At 30.6% G+C, this 21,571-nt stretch overlaps 1 protein-coding gene across 1 annotated transcript in view; it reads right to left on the bottom strand.

The window, feature by feature from the left end:
- Positions 1-18,675, bottom strand: part of LOC107438600 (uncharacterized) — a 40,729-nt gene extending 22,054 nt beyond the window's left edge. The window contains exons 1-6 of the mRNA XM_071184454.1: positions 18,629-18,675; positions 11,525-11,624; positions 9,996-10,067; positions 8,898-8,981; positions 6,725-6,811; positions 2,271-2,693 (exon numbers count right to left, since the gene is read on the bottom strand). Of these exons, the coding sequence (XP_071040555.1) occupies positions 2,271-2,693; positions 6,725-6,811; positions 8,898-8,981; positions 9,996-10,067; positions 11,525-11,610 (752 nt within the window). The 5' untranslated portion in view covers positions 11,611-11,624; positions 18,629-18,675. The remainder of the gene's footprint in view (positions 1-2,270; positions 2,694-6,724; positions 6,812-8,897; positions 8,982-9,995; positions 10,068-11,524; positions 11,625-18,628) is intronic.
- Positions 18,676-21,571: the final 2,896 nt, after the last annotated feature.

Genomic DNA, 21,571 nt, shown 5'->3' on the forward strand with positions numbered 1-21,571 from the left:
CGATACACAAGAATATTGCTAACACCTTGAGTCTTGACACATGGACTTTTCCGACCGTTACAAAGATGTTTTGTCCCTGGAAGTCCCTCAATGGGTAATGAATCTTGTGAATATTGAAACAGCAGAGGTTCAGATTTAGGAGAAATCGGCCGAACTTTAAAGGGATGAAACGAAACCTTGAAATGGTGATGATCTCACTGAATTTTGTTTGGATTCAAGGTAACACCACTCGCCAGGGCTATAAATTATCATTAAAAAAAATTTAAATTGCCTTCCCTTCCTCCTACCTTGTCGAACAAAGATTCAGTGCTGTGACGGATATAGTCGCAAAAAAAGAGGGTTCTTACGACTTTACCTCACTAAAAGTATTAAACCGAATGTTAAGAAACTGGTTCTGAACCATCAAGCACATTCATTCCACTATCATAGTTACTTGATTGTTTCGTTGATAATAATTTCTAGAGTAAAAATGATTTTTGGGTATTTTTTTCATCATCGAATTAAGAATTAATTACTCATTTTAATTATAGGTTTCTTTGTTGTATTTTTTTTCCAACACTGTATTTATTTTTATCATTACAAATAGACTGCGATTACCTGACGGGGGAAAAATATTGAGCTAACGTGCACATTAATTTTTTTTTTAAAAAAAACCAAGCAAATTTACTTCTAAAGAAATTGCTTAAAAATGTTGCTCCTTATAATTCAGCACCCCCTCAACCCCCTTTCTCAAAATAACTAGATTTTCGCAAAAAGGGTGGGGGCGTAGCAATTTTTTTTTCTCCATAGGGGGGCGGTAACGCTAAAAAGGTTGAGAATCTATGATCTAGATCATTGTTTGCAATGCGCACTTACCTTTATTTCATAAATCATCTCCATATTGCGAAACAAAAATTCAAACCATAAGTAAAAAATCAAATTAATGATCATAAACTAACATTTAAGCAAGGGGGAAAAAAGTTGTCAAAACAAGACAAATAGTTAATTAAGAGGGCGATATTAAAAAAATAAAATATAAAATTAAATGAACTATTTAATTGCAGGGAAAAAATGAGAATTGGTACTATGCTACTCTTAGAAAGACCCTCTAACAGCAAAAATGTTTTTTTAAGTTTTTGACCCCGCTTTCTCTAATAACAATTCGCCATATTTTATTAGCATTTTTGTCTTTTCTATGTTTAAATATTGATTTGCTGACTTATTGGAAGTAAAATTAATGTTTTTTTTTAACTTCATTTTTAACAAAGTATTATGAGTAAATAAAACAGAACACCATGCATATAGTATTTTTGATTGCGCATCTTGTTAAATTGAATTAAAATAAAAATTCGGTTTCTTTAAGTTTCACATTAGTTATCCTTCTAGAATTGCTTAAATTTAACTTCTATTACATGATTATTCGTAAATTGTTTTTACTCCCAATTAAAATTAGTTACGATTAATTGTGTAGCCACAATGGCTCAATGATTAAGGCGTTGAGCTGTCATTGTAAAATATCGGAAATCTATCTCCAGTGGCGGCTTAAAGCTAACCCAACTTCAAATCTATGAATACCAGCTTACCTGGGAGTAAACATGATCAGTGCTGAATTCTTACGACTTTGCCGCCATCGACATGATAGTTGAAAAGTCGTAAACATTGAGCATCGATCTCAATGGTCTAGAAACTAGGAAGCCTTAACTTCCCTAATCCCCTTGCCCACAACGGGCTGTCGCGGAAGTGCTTTAAAGTTAATTATAATTTAATTAATTACTTCTAATTTACTACTCAGCATCAGTTAGTTCTGAAACTAAATCAAATCAGTATGATTTTTTTTTATTTAATGACTTCTAAACACCCCTTATAAAGTTTTTGTAGTGACGGTCGTAAAAGTACATGGACAGATGAAATCTGTTCTTTACGCTGCTGAAAAATGGACCAAATTTAGCTCACATTTCAAGGTTCAGTAGATTAAAGTAGTTAGTTATAATAATTTAATTGATATTCCCCTGAAATATCACCAAACATATAACACTTTCTTTATGCAATCCAGATCAATATCTGCATTTTTGAGTCAGCACCATAGTCTAAGGTAGAAAAACCCAATGCGGTACATAACCTGGCAATACATAATTTACATAAACCTGAATATGTAAATCGAATTTCATTAATTTATCTATGAATTTAATCTATTCTCATAGAATCCCTCATGAGATATTTCTTAAAACTGATTTAGTAAAAAAGAACAAAATTAAAAAATAATTCTTTAAAAGAAATACTAATATTAGCACCTAGCACAAGTTAAGTCCATTTGTCCCAAGTCTCTTCCTTCTTCGGCAACAGAATTCATGACTGGAGGTTGGACATTTCTTTCTCCGACAACAGAATATGTGAATTGAGGAAGAACATTTTCTTCTACGACAACAGGAGTAGCGAATGGAGAGAAGACATTTCTTTCACCAACTGAATATGCCACTTGATTGAGGACATTTCCTTCTCCGACAGCAGGATTTACGGATGGGGAGAAGACATTTCTTTCTCCAACTGAATATGTCATTTGATTTAGGATATTTCCTTCTCCGACAGCAGGATTTATGAACGGAGAAAAGATGTTTCCTTCTCCAACAGCAGAATTTTTGAATGGTGGGAAAACATTTCCTTCCCCCACGACACAGTTTGTGACTGTAGACCTTGGAATTTGAGAAAGAGTTTCGCTAATAATAGAAAGAATGCTTAAAAATTATGAGTCCAAAAAAAGTGAGACATTTTTAAACAACTATGGCAAATTTATAATGATTAACTTTTACAATTAAACTTGTTATATGGAAGTAAAACAACAAGCTTGGTAATTCCAGGCACATTACTGTGACTTTCGTTATTCTTATAAGTTTTGACTTCAAAGAAGAGTACAGAATACCTTATAGAAATATAGGGATATTTTTCCTATAAGTCTCGAGAATATGCTCCCCAGGTTATGTTTTTAAAAATTTAACGGTACTGTCATTCCTTATTAAACATTTCATATTCTTTCTTTTGTGAATACAGGGTGTTCGGAATAGAATATTTATTTTTATATGTCTAAAATCAGAAGAAAATATGTTATTCACAATAGAGATTGCAAATTCATATTTAATAGAGCACAAAACAAAACGTAATCGAAATCCATCTATTTCACTAGTAAATAAATAAAGGAAGGCATAATGAATAGAAAGCATGATGACGTAAATGTATATGCAAGGTAGGAAAAAATACTATAAAAATATAATGAATCTCATGTGATGATGGCATCACAGAAAATATCAAAACTTGTTTGATTGCATGAAGAAAGTTGGAGCTTTGTTTTAAAAGCTCTATTAAACTCTTTTCTGTTTCTTCTGTCTCCCAAAAATATTTTGATGTTTTTAATCAAGACTTTCGCAGAAGTGATTCGCTAAATTTCGGTAATGTTCTTCTTTTTTACTTTTTTGAGTATTAATTTGCAACATCTAATGTGTATAATTGTTTCTTCCAACTTTCGATAAGGTTTCTAAAAATATTTTTAAGTAATGGAACACTCTCTATGCCATTTAACACCATTCCCAATAGTTCCCCATCCAGCAAAAAGTTTTTCGTTGTTAATTTCAGTAATTTTAGTTGCTTTTTAAAGCAGCACCTAGCAATCTATAATAGCTTAAAATCTATTTCAAAATAACCTATTCAAAACCTATTTCAAAATAGTACTTGCAGTCACGATAAAGCTAATCTTTCAGCATTGTATAAAATGTAATATGTTACGTTCCATGGCTATAAAATAGCTCACATTAATATTGCTTGTATTATATTTAAAGAGAGAAATAGCAAACAAATACCGATTCTATAGATAAGAATGGTACTATTTACGAAGAATTTACCTGAAAGAACAAGAGCTTATATTTATATTATGAAAAATCTTTAAAAATGCATGGCGGTGAAGGAGAAAAACTAAAGAAGAACTTTTGTTAAGTACATCCTAGGCTAAACTTGACTATAACCATTTGAATGCGTGCTTACCTCTTACATAAATTTAACATGGCAGAACATCTCAACTGTAGTGACCCAGGGACGCTACTAACCAAAAAAAATATTTAAAAAAAACTACTCGTTTACGTTACATTATAAAAAGATGCTCCCTTTCTACGCTTTTTGGGGAATATTTCTTCCAAAGTAGCTAACTTTATGTCCTAATGTATGATTCGTTTTGTAAATTTGATTTTAAAACCGTCCTTGAACAGCTGACCCAATTTCGTGTTCACCTCTACCAAAGCTCAACTACGTAGCCTTGTAATTTTCAACCCAATCCGAAAGGCAAGCGAACTCCTGGATCAAGTTTTGGGAGAATTTTGCCTTCATTTAGGGACTTTTGGATGGAACTAACACGCATTTGCGTTACATGGAGAAGAAAGCCACGGAAACCGCCCACGGTTAGCCTAACGGTAAGGAAATTCGATTGGATCGAATGTAGGGTTTAGTGGCACAAAGTCCAAACGAGCACACGCTGCGCCAAACAATACAGGTAAAACAGTTCAAAAGACAAAGTTCATGCAACACTTTAAGTGTTGTACAATTATAACGGATAAAATGGTATAAGTTGGTGAATAGAATCAAATAAAAGGTATGAATAAAATCAGATAAAAAGGTATGAACAAAATCTGATAAAAAATTACGATTCCGGTATAAAATAAATGAAGTAAGTAAAATGTTTGCGAAAGTGAATACTGACGGTAAGGGGATTAACGCTTAAACAATAAACCAATGAGGGTATTTTACGTCAACACAGGGATAGGTGCAAGCAGGTTTGGAATTCGTATCGATCAGCCATCGCTGGGATTCGAACTCGGATCACTTCTTTGGGAGGCGAATGATCTATTTCATGAGCTACCACTGCTCAGTAAATTTGATTTAAAGATTTTTTTCAACGCCATTACATGTAAATGAATCAAAATCATATGAAACGCCCTTTTCTTCCATCTCCTTTCGTAGTGGGGCCTTTAAAATGTTGGTAAGATTGTCAAACACTTTTAATTATCTACCACTCTGTAAAACATTTTGAAAAAAGCGTAATGGTTGTTCGTAGCTTTTTATTATACATAAAATCTCCACATAAAGAAAGGTGTTCTAGTTGCCTTGGCAACAAAGGAATAGGATAAAAACTTGGTTTTAGCATTTAACTTAACTGACATTTTAAGATTGTACAGAACGTTGTTTTCTCTGTGTGTTTCGGATGTCATCTTGTAGAGAAAAAAATTGGCAATCATTTATTTTGCACGAACGATGTTCTAAGGCATATTAAGATTAGATTTTAAACAACATTTACAGCTTTGTATCAGCAAACTAGATTTTGATATTCTGTACCTCAAATTATTCAATGCAATACAACTATTTTTAAATAAAACAATATTTGTTTCAAACTCTCTTAACCGCTTTAAATGTTTCCATTGATTTTATTATTATAAAAGAGAAGTAAAGATCCATAAAGAGCATCTCAAACTTTTTAAAATATTATAATTTTAGGTTCCAAATTCTCTTGAGAGCTTAGCTTTAGAGCTAAATTGAAAGATATTAATTATTGAACGTGATAAATCATATTTTATATTTTAAAGTAAATAAACTCATTTCATGCACTGATTTTGTTTCAGATATAACCGGAACAAATGTCAAAGGTTATCAGACAGCATCAGTTATTGTTTTCAGATCAGGAGTTAGAGTTACAAACCTATAAGAAGCAAAATTGCTTTTGTGTCGATCGTTTCTAGTATATTGATACAGCCTTATATGCAAAAATTCAAAAATATGTTAGTTTTAATTTTAGAATATTTATCAAATTTAACAATAAAAAAGTGTTATTAGGTAAAGATCAGAAAATTATACAAATAACCTTGGTAATGCTTAAAGGTGTGTTAATTATGATAACTATAAAAATTTTATACATAAACTGTAGAATTTAATTGCAAAAGTTTCCAAAAGATGGCGCTTTAAGATTTCGATGATAAAACCGTTCAATGTTTGTATTAAAACATGAAAGAAGCTTTTTGCATCGTATCATGATTTTTAAACATGCATTCTATGGAACATCTTGTTTTTCTGGTACTAAATTATAACAATTTTAATCATATTTCTACGGCATTTGTATTATTTTTAAGATTTCTGTACAGCGTATAGTTCCCTCTGCTGGCAACTTTTGTAACTGAATTCCAAAATTTCAGTTTAATATTTTTACAGCATTCACAATAGACATTTATTTCATTCACGCTTTGTTCCCACAAGTTTTTATTTTCTGAAACCAGTCAGTTCTCCGCTGGAGGGGCCTAACCTTAATTGATTTATTTGTGCAAACAATATTTTAAGTTAGAAAATGTTATACGAAGCATACTTCTCTGAATATTGGCTTACATTTTTTCGACAAATTTAGATTTTTAACTTTCAAAAATTGGCAGCAGTTTAGATCTGAAAAACTTTAAATATTTATTAAATGCCAGATCCATGAGTCCAGCTCATTAGACCACGGGCTCTATAATATTTTTTAACTGTGCCTTTTCAATCATTTAGTTCAACAAAACAGAAGAACAAGGTGATAAATTTTAAAAATTTAACATACAACTTTTAAATGAAAATTTTATTCTGATTAAAAACTAAATGCTATTAATTAAAATCAAGTTTTACTTAATTAGACAATTCTTAATTTACGTATCTGCTTAAATTTAAATTATGTTCCGTTTTAAAATCTTACTGATTGATAGATAAATCCAATGGTTGGTCAGAACTGGTTCCTTGAGAATTTATATTTCCCCATAAAGCATCTTCAGAATGTTTTTGCCTATATAAAATAGAATAATTCTGTGACTAGATTTTAAGAAAAGTATAGACGCTCAAAATTGTAAGTTAAGAATACAGTTATTTGCTTTTACGTGGATTTTATTTATTATTAAGTGAAATGCCATGTAACCAATCAGCTGTAGCGTGAAATGAGGCATAGCGTCAAGTTCACAAGGATGACAAAGCTAGTCGACAAGGCTACCATTCGGCTTAGAAAACTTAAGGATAGTATGGAAAAAAATATAAACCATGATAATTTAGCATATGCAATCTCCACTGAATGTTTCTTTGTTAAGAAAATATATCGATATGAATTCTATATCTTATACCAGACCTATATAAGCATTAAAGTTTATATCTTAACAACGTAAATTTCTACTATCATTTACGTAAATTTACCACCATTACATAGAAACCTTACTTGTTGCATTAAGTGACTACCATTTTTAAATAACAATTTTGATGTTTTATACAACAAAAAAAAACGGAAATTGTTTCAATGTTTCAGAATAATTGTAAGGAAACTGGGAAATGTGAGAAACTTTGTAAATACACTTTCGGATTCCCCACCTTAACTTCCCGTAACTTTTCACAATCCCTTAGTTTGTGACCAAATATTATTTAATACTACTCACTCTCGGAAAAATCAGCTCGTTTAACAATTATCAGAACGTTTAAATGCAATAAGGTTCAAACTTCTTGCAACCTAAAAAAGTGCAAAATTGAACCATATTTCTGTCCAAATTTAAGCGTGGAATCGTGCAATCAATGTCTCAGAAGCATGTTATTATAGTTCAACACAGCACCAAATTAAATTTGAATGATATCAAGGTTCAAAACGCTCCAAAATTTCTTTACGTAGCATATTTTACATTAAACTTACTTTCTGAAAATCATAGTTTGAAATTAATAACAAAAAACAATTTAAACATCGCTTACTAGATTCTAATAAAACATTGCATTTTCAAAAAACTTTAAAACAAAAAATAGCTAATATTTTAGCAGTTTAATTATTAGTAGTAGTATTTGATAATATTTTATCAGCAATGGAGAAAAACAGCTCACTTATTTTGTTTCATTGCCACCAACTAGGTACTTGCAGCTCGAGAAGAAGACGATCACAGATACACAAACACGTGACCTATGACCTCAGCGCCAGCTGATCGCTTATAAACAAGATGGTGTGTTAAAGTCCAGCTAAATTTCACCGCATAAGTTAAAATGTTAATTAACGGGGAGTTAATTAAATACAACGCCGTATCGCGCATGGAATACATTAAAATATAATTCCTTCTCGTCTGCATCTTTAACTTAGATTTAGTATTTGTTTATGTATTTTATTGTAACCATGATGTATTTTTGTCTTGTGTACCTAGTAACTTCAATTCATTATTAGTTTGCTTATGCTCTACCTGTTCCTGTCTTTTTGCTAAGTAAGTAATCTATAGTAGGATAATTGAAATCTTTGTCAAAGAATATTTGAAACATATAGAATCTGTCACTTAAGAGAATTGATACATTACGGTCTTGCCTTACTTAAAATAGAATGGAAAGAACAGTTCTAATCAAGAGCAAATACCCACATTACGTTGCTTGAAGTTATCCCATTCCATCTCTGTCTGTAGATCAGATTGGGGACTTTAAATGTTAATTGCAATACATAAAACGTGTTTTTTCTGCATTTTGCGGCGTAGCAAAGTAATCTGTTCACCGACTTTATAGTCAAAATGTCAATATTTGTTTCATTCTAGTTATACATAACAAAAAAAACGCTTTAGACCACTAGAGTTTTTTTTTCTACAAGCTGGGACTGTGATGTCCCTCTTCAAGTGTTAACATTACTCTGATAGGCATACATATTGTTTGGCCATCATTTGATTACATTTTCTCATGTAATAAAACTCCAATAATCATTCTCTCATGTAAATACCTGGGATAAATTGCATGAAAAGTTTAAATTTCTTCCAAAAAAAAGTGCTAGGTATCTTCGCACGAAAGAAATTGAGTCATGGTGAGATTACAAACAAGACTTTTTACGCAAATATTTAATATATTTTAGAAGGTAACAAATATTATCCTGAACTTACATTAAAGGTTGTGGCAGCTCCAAGTTTTCCATTTCTAATGCTGGGAAGCTCACTGATCCTGAAGGCAAAGTCAATGCACTTCTCCTAAAAATTATTTTCACCGTAAGAACATTTAACTACTTTAAAAGAATAATTAAGAGGGGGAGAATACAACCACCAGATGACAATCATTTCATTCAATTTCTTGCTTTTGTCAGCCTTACTAACTTTTATTTTTAAAAGTTCTGACAAGCATTTTCACTTCACTGTGAAAATGGTCTTCGATCATGGACAAATTCATGTCATGACTTTTTGAAAGATAAGGAATTGATTTTAATTCTCTTAATAAGGATTAATTATCAAAGGATCTATTTAAATAAAAAGAACATGCTTTTCATATTGATAAGCACAATTTTTGATACTTGTAATATCGGTTCTTTTATTTGCTACATTGTATTGAATTACAAAAATGGAAGACTTTTATGAGTCCTTCTCTTAAACGTATGTACCACCATCTGCATTCAAAATTATGAATATAGTCTAGTCCCTATATAGTCTAGTGCCCACATTTTGGTCAGGTTTCTTTAAACTAAATAAGCAAAATTAATATTTAACTTCCTGCTTAGTTAAGAGGATTTAGTTTTCATCATTAAATTGTATAATTTTATGCTACTTCTATACCAAATCCATCACAGGGCCAGTGACATCAAAAACATTTCTATGATTCAAATGCTCTGTTGCATACTCAACAAGACTCCTCCGTAAAATATTAGCGAATAAAAATTTTTAACGTCCAGTTGAGTCATAAAAACAAGGCTTTCGAATAAGATCATCTATTTTACTGTTTCATGAAATCTACGGTTGTCTCTATCAATCAGCCACTTAGTAAAATCACTACACCTCAAACAATTCTTAGCAATTACAACAAGCCATCACATATTTAAAAATAATTATAAACGGTGGTAATGAGGTTTTATCCGGGTTTAAAACTTTATTTTACTACCTCTCTCAACTGCTCTTCTGCTTCACGAGGTCATGAAAGTTCTTATTATCTTGTATATACTTCTCAGTTGGACTAAACTATGCAATACTTAAAACATAACATTTTTAACTACTCACTGAGACCAGGATGGATGGTCTTTCCGATTTCCGTGTGCTTCTCTGTCAACTTCAATCAAACTCTCCTGAATCCTGTAAAATAAGTATCAAAAATCTATCGATATTTAAATATTGGAATCATCAGGTGAAAGATCTGCTATTTTGCTCAGTGTTTCTGAGAGAAAAAATTACTTTTTGCTATTTCAAAATTATCACTGGATGTAGATACTTGTTATATGAACCATTAAACATGTATTTTCGTTTCTTAAAAAATTTATTAGAAGTCATCTTGATACAATGTTTCTTGACAAAAAATAATTAAATGTTAGTATGGTCCATTTTAACATCCGGAATCGTCATTTCTAATAACACTAAGGAGAGCCAAGTTCGCCAACCATTGGCCTTTTGAGAATTTAGTCAGGAAGGTGAGCCTTACGTTTGACAAAGAGAGCGCTGCGAAAATGAAAGTACGTTTTAGCTCAGAACTCCCGGATAGATGGCAGCATCTTTCATTTGTGATGCCATTTCCTCAATTTAGACAGGGATCTGAAGGGAAAGGAAATTTTTTTTCCAGAGACCCATGTACCCTGTGAATTAAATTCTACTGTATTCTTGGTACTGCTCAGCTACCGACCAAAGGACTTTCGATTCCAGAGATTTTACGAGCTCATATATAGCGTGTCTCTTAGTGGAGTCGAGGATTGAACCCCAGCCCATCCAGACAGGAGACCGTTTCTCTAACCACTGGACTACCCATTTTAATTACTAATGTGATGCATCGGACACCCAACAAATTTCTAACAAATACATATGATTTGAAAGTTTTGTTTGAATAGCTTCCATACTAAAATTTTCAGATAACACTGTTGCCATGATTTTGGCATGACAAACACCAACTGTCAAAATATTAACCTTGTACGAAACTCTTAATATATTTTTAAATTATAGTTTGATAATTTCAATATAAAGCAATATTTTTTCCTACTACGTTTAGTTGTGATAAAAATATTTTGAAAAAATGGCTGTAACATTTTATTAAAGTTATTTATGATCTAATGACTGGGTTTTCAAGCATAAATATGGATTCTTAATAATTCATGAGGTAAACTTTAAAAACCTAATAAATGGAAATGATATTTTAAATTTTAAAAATACTTACAAAACACACTTTTTCTGAAAAATGAAAATGACAATTTGAAAAATATGATCTCAATAGCTTTATCAAAAAAGTGATAGAAATGTTTATTATCCTTTTCGTTTACTTCGTAATATTTCTTAAACCATTAAAGCCTATTATAAAACTTTAATAAAACTCGTTTATCCAGATATACTGCTTAAAGATAGTTTTTAAATTATTTTTTGTTAATTACGATCAAAAAAACTTTTGAAGTGTAAAGTATACAAAATGTTACATCAGTTTAAATTATGACATTTAACCTATTTTTCCCTTAAGATTTATGAAATACATATTGAGCTGATTCATAAAACGAATCGCTGACTTCATGAAACTTCGAAAACTGAAGGAAAAAAATATATATTTAAATACTTACTCATAATTGATTTCACGTCGATATCTCCTGTACAAAATAAAAGCCACTAGAAGGATAAGAATTGTTAAAACATTGATCATTTCCATGTTGACCACTTATCCTAAGAAAAATAAAAATACATAAATGTGTAACAAAACCTTTACAATAACTAGTTATAATCAACAATAATACATTACTTGCATGCCTCTAAACCTAAATGACTTTAAATTAACAGCAGTCATGCAGTAACTATAATAACATGTCAAGTACAAGACGATATTATCGTACTAATTTTTATCCTCCTTAAACTTGAATATATGATACCACACTTTCATGAAATGAATTCACGGTACCATAATATCAAGCAAACTTGCTGCAACCAATAAGGAGCTACACTGAATAATATTTTCAATCAAGTTGGACCATAATATGGTATAAGCAAATTTAAGTAAGATTGACTTGCGTGGTAATATAATTCAGTCTGACTTAGTAAATTTACATGATATCATGTTTCAGTGTGTATTTAAAAGATTTTTACCAGTGCACCTTTCAGCTTGAACAAAAAAAAGGGTTCACTTCATAAAAATCGCTCAAAATTTATATGATATTCTGGTTCAATGAGCTCCAAAAATTTTAAGCAGTTCCAACTTGTACTGAAACAAGGTTCAAATTATCACTTTATTAAGGTTTCACGAAATGCGTACGATTATATGATTCAATGTGCTCTAAAAGTTATTTAAAAGCATTCACTCTAACTAAAACAGAAGCAAGATTCAACTTGCTTTTTAAAGTTACAACAAATTTATACGATTTTATGATTTCAAAATTTCAAACAATGTTAGTTCAAACGTGAACAGAAACAATGTTCAAATTAACATTTTATTAACGCTTTAGCAAATTTATACGATATTATGATTTCAAGTTCTTCAAACTTATGAAGAATAATCGCTTCAATCTGAAAAGAAACAAGGTTTAACTTAACACTTCATTAAGGTTGTAGCCAATATCACAATTTAAATCTTTATTTATAATAATATGTAAATTTAACTAACACCGGGAAATAAACTTTTCAAAATAAAAAGTTCATTATCAATTTTTCACTTTTAATCATCCCATCGAATACGCCAATACAAATTTTTGGAGGAAATAGAAAGCTCATTTTAATCAAATCAACATTGCCAGTAGACTATCTTTATTAGGAGGTTGCAATAAAAGCCTCACAGTAATATTCTCATTTAATAAACTCTATCTAATAGTCTTACACATGCTCATTATCTATCTTAGAGATAATGAGCACAGATATCAGATGAGAAGGCACAAAGATATCTTCTCAACATGGCTACCACCTGATTGAAACATTTCATTGATGTATGCAACGAAGCTTAATGATGAGATTTTCAAGATTGATGGCTTTGCTTACTCAAATAGCATTCGCGTTTTAAGGGCTAAGAAGGAATTGTTTAGATGATATATTATTCTGTATCACATGTTGATACTGAGTCTTGTATCTTGTACGTGAGGTTTTGCCACACTGTTTGGAAACTCAATGTGATCACGAAGGAAACATTCATGAAGGAAACATTCGAAAACTATTGGAAGTATTAGTTCAATGAGCATTCAAATGATTATTATGATCTAGTTGTTTCAGTTAGTTATTAATGCTTTTCTCTGTTCTTAATGTTGAGAAGAATTTTATATTCGGGTAATTCGAAAATAGGTAAAATTCGAAGTTCCAAATTTTCCAGATATATAATTTTACGTAAGAAACAGTTCGTTAAAAAAGTAATTTTTTTATTTTTCGTTCTCAATGATGGATTTCTTATGAATGAATATGCTTTTTATTGCATAATTTATAATTAATTTTACTTTGCCTTTTTTAATGAATCGATTGTAAGCTTAAATAAACAAATGACTCCACACTGAAGTGGACACATAATTGTACAACTACTTAAGGCATATCAATGCTAAGCATTCTGTGATTGTAAAATTGTAAGTTTAAACCATTTTATATATAAATTAAATATCGCTTTACATATTATATTTATTAAATATAGGTTTCTTTCTAGAAAAACAAAGTTCTTAATCTACAAAACTCTTGTCCGGCCAGTCTTGACACACGCTTCTGAAGCTTGTACAATGACAAAACTGGAGGAAAATTGTATCGCAATATTTGAGAGAAAGATTTTGCGGAGTATACTTGGTGGTGTAAATGAAAACAATAACTGGAGAAGGAGATTTAACTTTGAACTGTACAAGATTTATAAGCAACCTGGTATTATTAAATACATAAAAATAAATAGAATGAATTCGATCACCCACGTGATTCGAATGAGTGACGACAGCACAATAAAAAAGATACTGTTTTTTAGACCCACTGGAACAAGAAAGCGGGGAAGGCAGCGGTTAAGATGGGCTCACTCAGTGGAGTCTGATTTTCTTGCAATTAATGAAAAAAATTGGAGATCAAAGATAAATCGGAAGTCGTCGTGGCGAAATCTTCAGAGGAAGGCATTGGCTCACATTGGGCTGTCTGGCCAACTATGATGATGATGATTACATATTATATTAGATGGTTAGTTAAAGTTTATTGGTACAAGAACCAGAAATGGCTATACTGTGCCAATCACTAGGAAAAAGAATCGCACTTTTATTTATATTAATGAATACAGTCATATTGTGTTTTGATGAACTTGATGAGATTGTGATGTATAGGATCACTAAGTAGGGATGAAAGATTGGGATAAAATCTGCCAAAAAGTTTCTTCCTCAAATATTTGAATCGTCTGCAGTCGGTTAATGTGTGTTTAATGAAAATATCGACTCGACATTGAGTACAGCTGGGTGTAGATTCAGCTTTCAGTAAATGCATATGGGTAAAACGAGTGTGACCAATATGTAGTCTATTAATCAAAGTCTGGGTTTTGCAATCAACAGTTAATGTCTTATAAATTTCATGTAATTTATTAATATTTTGAGTATTCCAATGCTTTTTTTCCAAGCCTGGTGAACTGAAAATTTGCAAATTTTGTTAACTATATAGTTTGTTAAAAGTTTTTTCAATATTTTATTTCCTAATTTAATTTAAGATTGTGAAATGAAAATTTAGAAAAATTATGCTTTAACCTATTTTAAAATTTGACTTAAATAAAGATATAAATTGCCACTGGAGTAACTGCATTTATTATTTATACAGGGATTACAAAATGTGAGTTAGAAATTTTTATTAATACTTCTGCCTTACAGCTGATATTTAAAATTGATTTGTTAAACTAGATTTTAAAATAAAAACCAAATTAGACTTAAAATATTTTTTTCAAGAAATAAATATCAAAAATATTCCTTTAATGGAGTATCTCGTCTTTGAGACAGTTTTTTATATAACTGGAATATAATACGGTTGTTTATCATAGGTTAATATTTAAGAGGTTTTAAGATTAATTAAAATAAACATTCGTACGCTTTATACTCGAGAGTCTCAAGACACTGCATTTTTAAATTAAATTTAGCTCAATTTTTATTTTGTTTGTTATTTTATAAATAGCATTAGAATAAAAAAGTATTTTTATGACTTGTTCAAACTACAAGTGTGAACAGTAAAAAGCGTCTTCCTTTTAAATAAAATTATTTCATATTAATTTATGTATCATTCACAATTAAAGCCAAATTTTTCAAAAAATATATTGAAATATTAGAGGGATACATATCAAAATACTTTTTTCAGTTACATGTTACGCTTCATTTATTCATTTATTTATTTTCTTTTATTTATTTTATTTTATTTATTTATTTATTTATTTTCATTTATTTATTTATTTTCATTTATTCATTTAATTTTATTTATTTTTATTTATTTATTTATTTTTATTTATTTATTTTTTTTTCATTTATTTATTTAAGTTTATTTATTTTTATTTATTTATTTATTTTTATTTATTTATTTATTTATTTATTTATTTTTTTATTTATTTATTTGTTTGTTTATTTATTTATTTATTTATTTATTTTTGATTAATTCCATACAAATTTTAACGAAAGATACAGTTTAGAATGACAGTTACTTAAAATATTATTAAAAAATAAGCAGCGCCATCACGAAAAATCTTGACAAGTCCTACAGAATTAAAAATGCAAAAAGAAAATGTCCATACTATAAGCACGAATTAAATTATACAACTGCTTTATATTAGCATACAGTTTGGTACTCCATAATTAAAATGCATATATTTCATCAAAAATAGATAAAAAAAAAAAGCAATTATAAATTTAATATTCAAGGTGACATAAGATCTAAAAGACTGACTTTTTTTTAATTCTAGATATCTAATTTTATTATGTGACAACTATACACATACTAAAAAGTCAATTTTCGTAATTACATGAAATAAAAATGGATCTACTCCATAATTTTTTTAATAATTTTAATACTTTTTTCATTTTGGAAGCAAATACGATTCTAATCATGCAGTGTAGGCTATTTACACCGAAGAGCCATTACATTATGACCACCCTCCATCTGTAACAATGGGCTCGCCCAGGAACAATATTTTCATGGGGCACATTAGGACCCATAATCCTCATAGAACGATCCCTGACGTCTGTAAGCCACTTGAACATAGTTGCAGACCAGGTTCACCCATTCATGGCAACAGTTTTTCCTGCGGGGATGGTGTTTACCAACAGGATAATGCACCGTGTCATAAGGATCTAATCGTCATGGATTGGTTCGAGGAACATTCCAGTGACTTTCAAGTCACGCCTTAGCCCCCAAATTCACCTGACCTTAATCCAATAGAGCATTTGTGGTCCTACTTGTAAAACCAAATTCGTGCTGCCACGCTACCCCCTCGCAATGTGAGGGAATTGCACGACCAGTGGGTGAGCGCTTGGTACCAGATACCTCAGACTACCTATCAGCACCTTGTGAATCAATGACACGGCGGGGAGGGCAAAAGGAGGTCCTACATATTATTATCAGGGTGGTCATAATGTAATGGCTCTTCGGTGTATATCTGGGGAAGTTTAATTAAATTTACAAGCCGTACTTATCCGTTTGCTAAGTACCAGAAGAAGTTTTGCGGAAATTGTCAAGCTTCCTGTCAATTAGCAATTTAACAGTCAGTTATTTATTTGATTCTGGTGGGCTTAATTGTGGACAGTTAATTCTGATGGGAAACCATGCAAATAAATTTAAGTACATGTAGGAAATGTTACTTATCCTATTCTGCTACTGTTAAAAAAATATATTTGCCACCGCACCTATATTAGTATAATAAGTACCTATTAATCCACTTAATTAAGCATTACAGGCATCAATATTAATTTCATGATTTTTTTTTCAAAATCCCGGAAACGGATAGGTACTGAGAAAATAAAGCAATTTATACAGCAAACATAAAATTGTAAATCTCTTTTACAATTGCTAAAAATTAACTTCTTAATAATTTAAAAGCTTAACGATCATTTTGACTATTTTTTTAATGATTTTTTGCTTGAAACTTGACTTCTGCTGCTTTCTCATAAATTTTATCGTTCAGTGCGCCAAAAAAAAAGAATTGCCGTGAATAATTTTTGATTTCATGATCTAATTTTGATCTAATGATCGGATTTTCACGTTCTGGGACTCATTCTTAATGGATCGAAGGGGGAATCTCAAATAGTCTAATTAGTGCGGATGATATTTTAAGTTACTAAATCAGGTGCAAGAACGTACTTTCTCTGAATAAACATTCCTTTTTTTTTAGACGGATTCGTATTTCTGACCCCCAAAATATAAGGGCAGCCGCAATCTGGGAAATATAGTCCTCATAATTTGATCAGCGTAGAGGTTCTAAGTTTGAACCCCTTAATGTTAATTTTATTTTATGCATGTTTCACCATATCTCGAGAACCTTTTATGTGAACGGAAAACTTTTTGCACACAATTATAGAATTCGTTTATTCAAAGATAAGTCCTTGCAAAATATGCATTTTAGTAAATATTTGTTATTTTTTATTATTTTATTAAATAATAGACGAAAAAACTTTGAGATGCTAGATATACATTTTTACATCACTTTAAAGAATGTAATTTTGCAGGGGAAAATACAAAATTTGAGCGAAATCGGTTGAATAGTTCCTGAGAAATCGAATTTTAAAATTAAAAAAAGTATCTTTAAAATTTGATGTCTCAGGAACGATTCAACCAATTTCGGTCAAATTTGATATTTTGTTACGTAAAATTACATGCTTTAAAATTATGTAAAAAATAATTTATTCCTTATTAGTCAAAATTTTTTCGACTATTATTATATAAAATAATAATAAATATTTACGAAAATTATTTCCTGCATGGAATTATCTTTGGCTAAACGAGTTTTATAATTTTGGGCAAAATTTTTCCATTCGCTTAGAAAGTTTTCGAGTTATGGCGAAATACGCAAAAATTAAAATTTACATTAAGGGATCCAAACTTTGACCCGCTCTCATGATCAAACTATGGGAACCATATTTCCCAGATTGCGGCTACTCCCTATATTTCGGGGGTCAGAAGTACGAATCCGTCGAAAAAAAAGTATCAGAGAAAATTCGTTTTTGTGGTCTGATTTCGTAACTTAAAATATCTACACTACTTAATTAGGGTATTTGAGGTCACCTCATCAAGCCGTTAAGAATGAGTCCTAGAATGTGCAGATATGAGCATTAGATCAAAAGTTATTCAGGAAGGACCGCTTATTTCTTTTTTTTTGATGCACTATACATAGTTGACTTATTACCGATTACAGCAATCCATTATTTTTGTAAACGAAGCTGGTTCGGATGGTAAATAAAAAATAATTTTGCTTTTTTACAATGATAAATATTTATAGTTCCTTACTTTAACACATCTAGCCCTTCAAAATAAACAAAACTTGTTTGGACTATAGAATTCCCTCATTTTTATTTATTTATTCATTTAGTTGTTTCAAATCAATTGCAATTTAGATCTTTGAACAACTGACAAAAATAATATCTTCACATTCAAAAAAATTTATTATAAATTGTTTATGCTTTGAGCCACAGATAAAAATTAAAAACTCAAATATTTCCCGACGTTTATTTTTACATGATTTTTAAACAAATTCATTTCACATAAAGATAAAAACTTACCGAATTTCATGAATAAATAGAAAAATTTGCCATTAAATTAAAACTCCTCGTTTAAAAATACTAATAAGTAGTTTTTTTAAAAAAACTGCCCATGCTAGCCTTCAACATTTGAATTAATTTAAAAACGAAATGAAAAACTTTTAGGACACTGTAACAACAACGTTGTGATGAATTGTGCTACAACTGTTGTAAGTGTATTTCGGAGATTATCGTCCTGTTCGTGCTTGCTAAATGATAAACTATACTTCGCGGCAAGTTGACGTGCGTCAGTACTGCAAAACTTCTGTATGAAGCATTCTGCTTACTTTCCGTTTAAAGTATTTCACGCGATATCGAGAGGGGAAATGAGAACTCATGTATCTGGTTAATGTAAGTTATAAAGCTATGATAAGCGAGTAACAGTCTGTGATTGGCTGAGTGCAAAAATTAAAGAGAAAAAAAGAAACAAAAAAAAATCTGCCACAGAGATGACAAAATATCTTTACCCGTCTAAACTAGAGACTTATTTATATGCATCCTGTACATTAAAAATTAATCTTAGCTATTTAAAATATCCATTATGTTCTTCCTTAGTGTGTGATAAGCAGCATATTTCGTAAAATAATTAACTTGGAAAAATATAATAATTACAGTTAGCACTTTAAAGTTATTTATGTAATTATATGCCAAATAAACGACTTTTCTGAAAAATATTTATTTTTTTTCGTTCAGAAGTTTCTAGTAAAAAATCCTGCAAATATTTTGCTAGATATAAAAAATTATAAGAATAAAGTTACTTACTTATCAGTAATCAGTAAAGTTATTTACTGATCAAATCACTGATCAGTAATTTAAGCCGATTCAGTGTTAATTACGAGGAAACTTCTTGGTACATCTTACTATAAAACAAATTATTTATTAAAAACTTTTAGCCAGAGAAAAAGCATACCATTTTCTTCTATTTTATTCTCTCCTATTTTATTTCTTACATTTCAAAATTAGTTTTGCCCAACCATAGTATTTGTTTTTTCATGATGAGTGTACGACAGGTTTTGTAAAAGAAATACGTAGAGCACGAAGTTTGTAATTATATAAATAACAGCAGCTGGCAAAAGTCAGAAAAAGCATGCCCTCTCCTAGAGAAGTTGACATTTTATTACAGTTCTCAGAAACTAGAATTTCAGTGCGCAAAAAATTATTACGTAGACAATCTCTAGAAATAGATTGTTTTAAAATTGTTATTACTCAAAGTTATAATGATTAGGCTTCCAAAAATTTAGGGAAAAGAATTTATGCTCCTAAAAAAGCCGACATCATATATACATGTTTGGCATTTTTCCCTACGTTGTGTTGGCGTAAAATAATTGGTTTAAAGTTCGATTAATAGCCAGTACCAGAATATTAGAATACCAATTTCAAAAACTGAAGATACAAAATAAGAACTTCTATAATATTTTCTAATTTCAGCAAATATATCAAACTGTTAATAAAAAATATTAAATGTTAAAATAGCCAAATTGTCTAGAAAAATTATATGTTTTACATTTATTTCTAATTTTAAAAATAATACAAACTATTGTCCAATTTCGTTATGAAGTGTTGCATGAAGAGTATAATAAACTATAAATAATAGACTGAATATGAAATGATCTGCAAAGCAAAAACCAATACAATATTGAAATAATAAATAATGCAAAAATTGTCCTATTGCGTGAATAAAAGCTTAAACTGAACACATAAAGCGAACTTAGAAAATTGATTCTCACAAAAATACTTTGAGGGAACAATAGATTTTATGCAAGCTGATTCCTAATTTTGATCGAATAAATAATAAAATAATAAGCGTGACGTGAAATTGTTTTAGAAACTTTTATTTGTTTGAAAAGTTAATGTTTTCACAAAAACAACTCCTAAAACTGATTTTAAAAATAACTTGTATTTTGTACTAGAAGTCTTCGTCCCCTGCTAATTCCGCTCGCCAACCTCCTAACTTCTCATTCATCATTGAATTTTCTATGAGCATCAATTATTTTCCACAAAACACAGTAAATTTTGTTTTAAAATTCTACAATAATGTTAGCTTTTTTAATATGTTAATCGAAACGAAATGGACGATTTCCTAGATTTCAAAAATAATCATCTGTGCTTGAAAATAAAGATTCTCTAAGGAATACAGATTGTAAACCTCAATAAGATTAAATACGAAGCGCATCCAGAAAATAAATTTCCCTAATTTATTAAATAAAAGAGCTCACACTTTCAGGAGCATATTTATTGGCAACAAGTACAGCTCTTTTTTTTTAAACCTCATCTGTTTTTAGACTTTCTAGACATTTTTGGACTTATGGAATTGGTCTAATTAGGATGGACCTCTTGGGGGTTAGAAACAACAACACAGCAATGTTCCAGCTATTTTTCAACATAGCCACCACCAGAATTGAGACACTTGTCGCATCGTGGGATCACTTTTGCATACCTCTGTCGTTGAACTCTGCCGCCTGTGAATGGAACCAGCGTGTGACAGACGTCTACCGTTACTGTGTGAAACACTGCGGAAATTGTGACATGCCATTCAAAACAAGAGGCGTGGAATGCTTACTGNACCAACTGGATTCGAGTATGATACTGGATCCGGTACTATACCAACTGGATTCGAGTATGATACTGGATCCGGTACTATACCAACTGGATTCGAGTATGATACTGGATCCGGTACTATACCAACTGGATTCGAGTATGATACTGGATCCGGTACTATACCAACTGGATTCGAGTATGATACTGGATCCGGTACTATACCAACTGGATTCGAGTATGATACTGGATCCGGTACTATACCAACTGGATTCGAGTATGATACTGGATCCGGTACTATGCCAACTGGATTCGAGTATGATACTGGATCCGGTTCTATACCAACTGGAAACGAGTATGATACTGGAACGAAGCCGGTATATACTATTA

The sequence above is a fragment of the Parasteatoda tepidariorum genome, chromosome 8, assembly GCF_043381705.1.
Source record: "Parasteatoda tepidariorum isolate YZ-2023 chromosome 8, CAS_Ptep_4.0, whole genome shotgun sequence".
Lineage (NCBI taxonomy): Eukaryota > Metazoa > Arthropoda > Arachnida > Araneae > Theridiidae > Parasteatoda > Parasteatoda tepidariorum.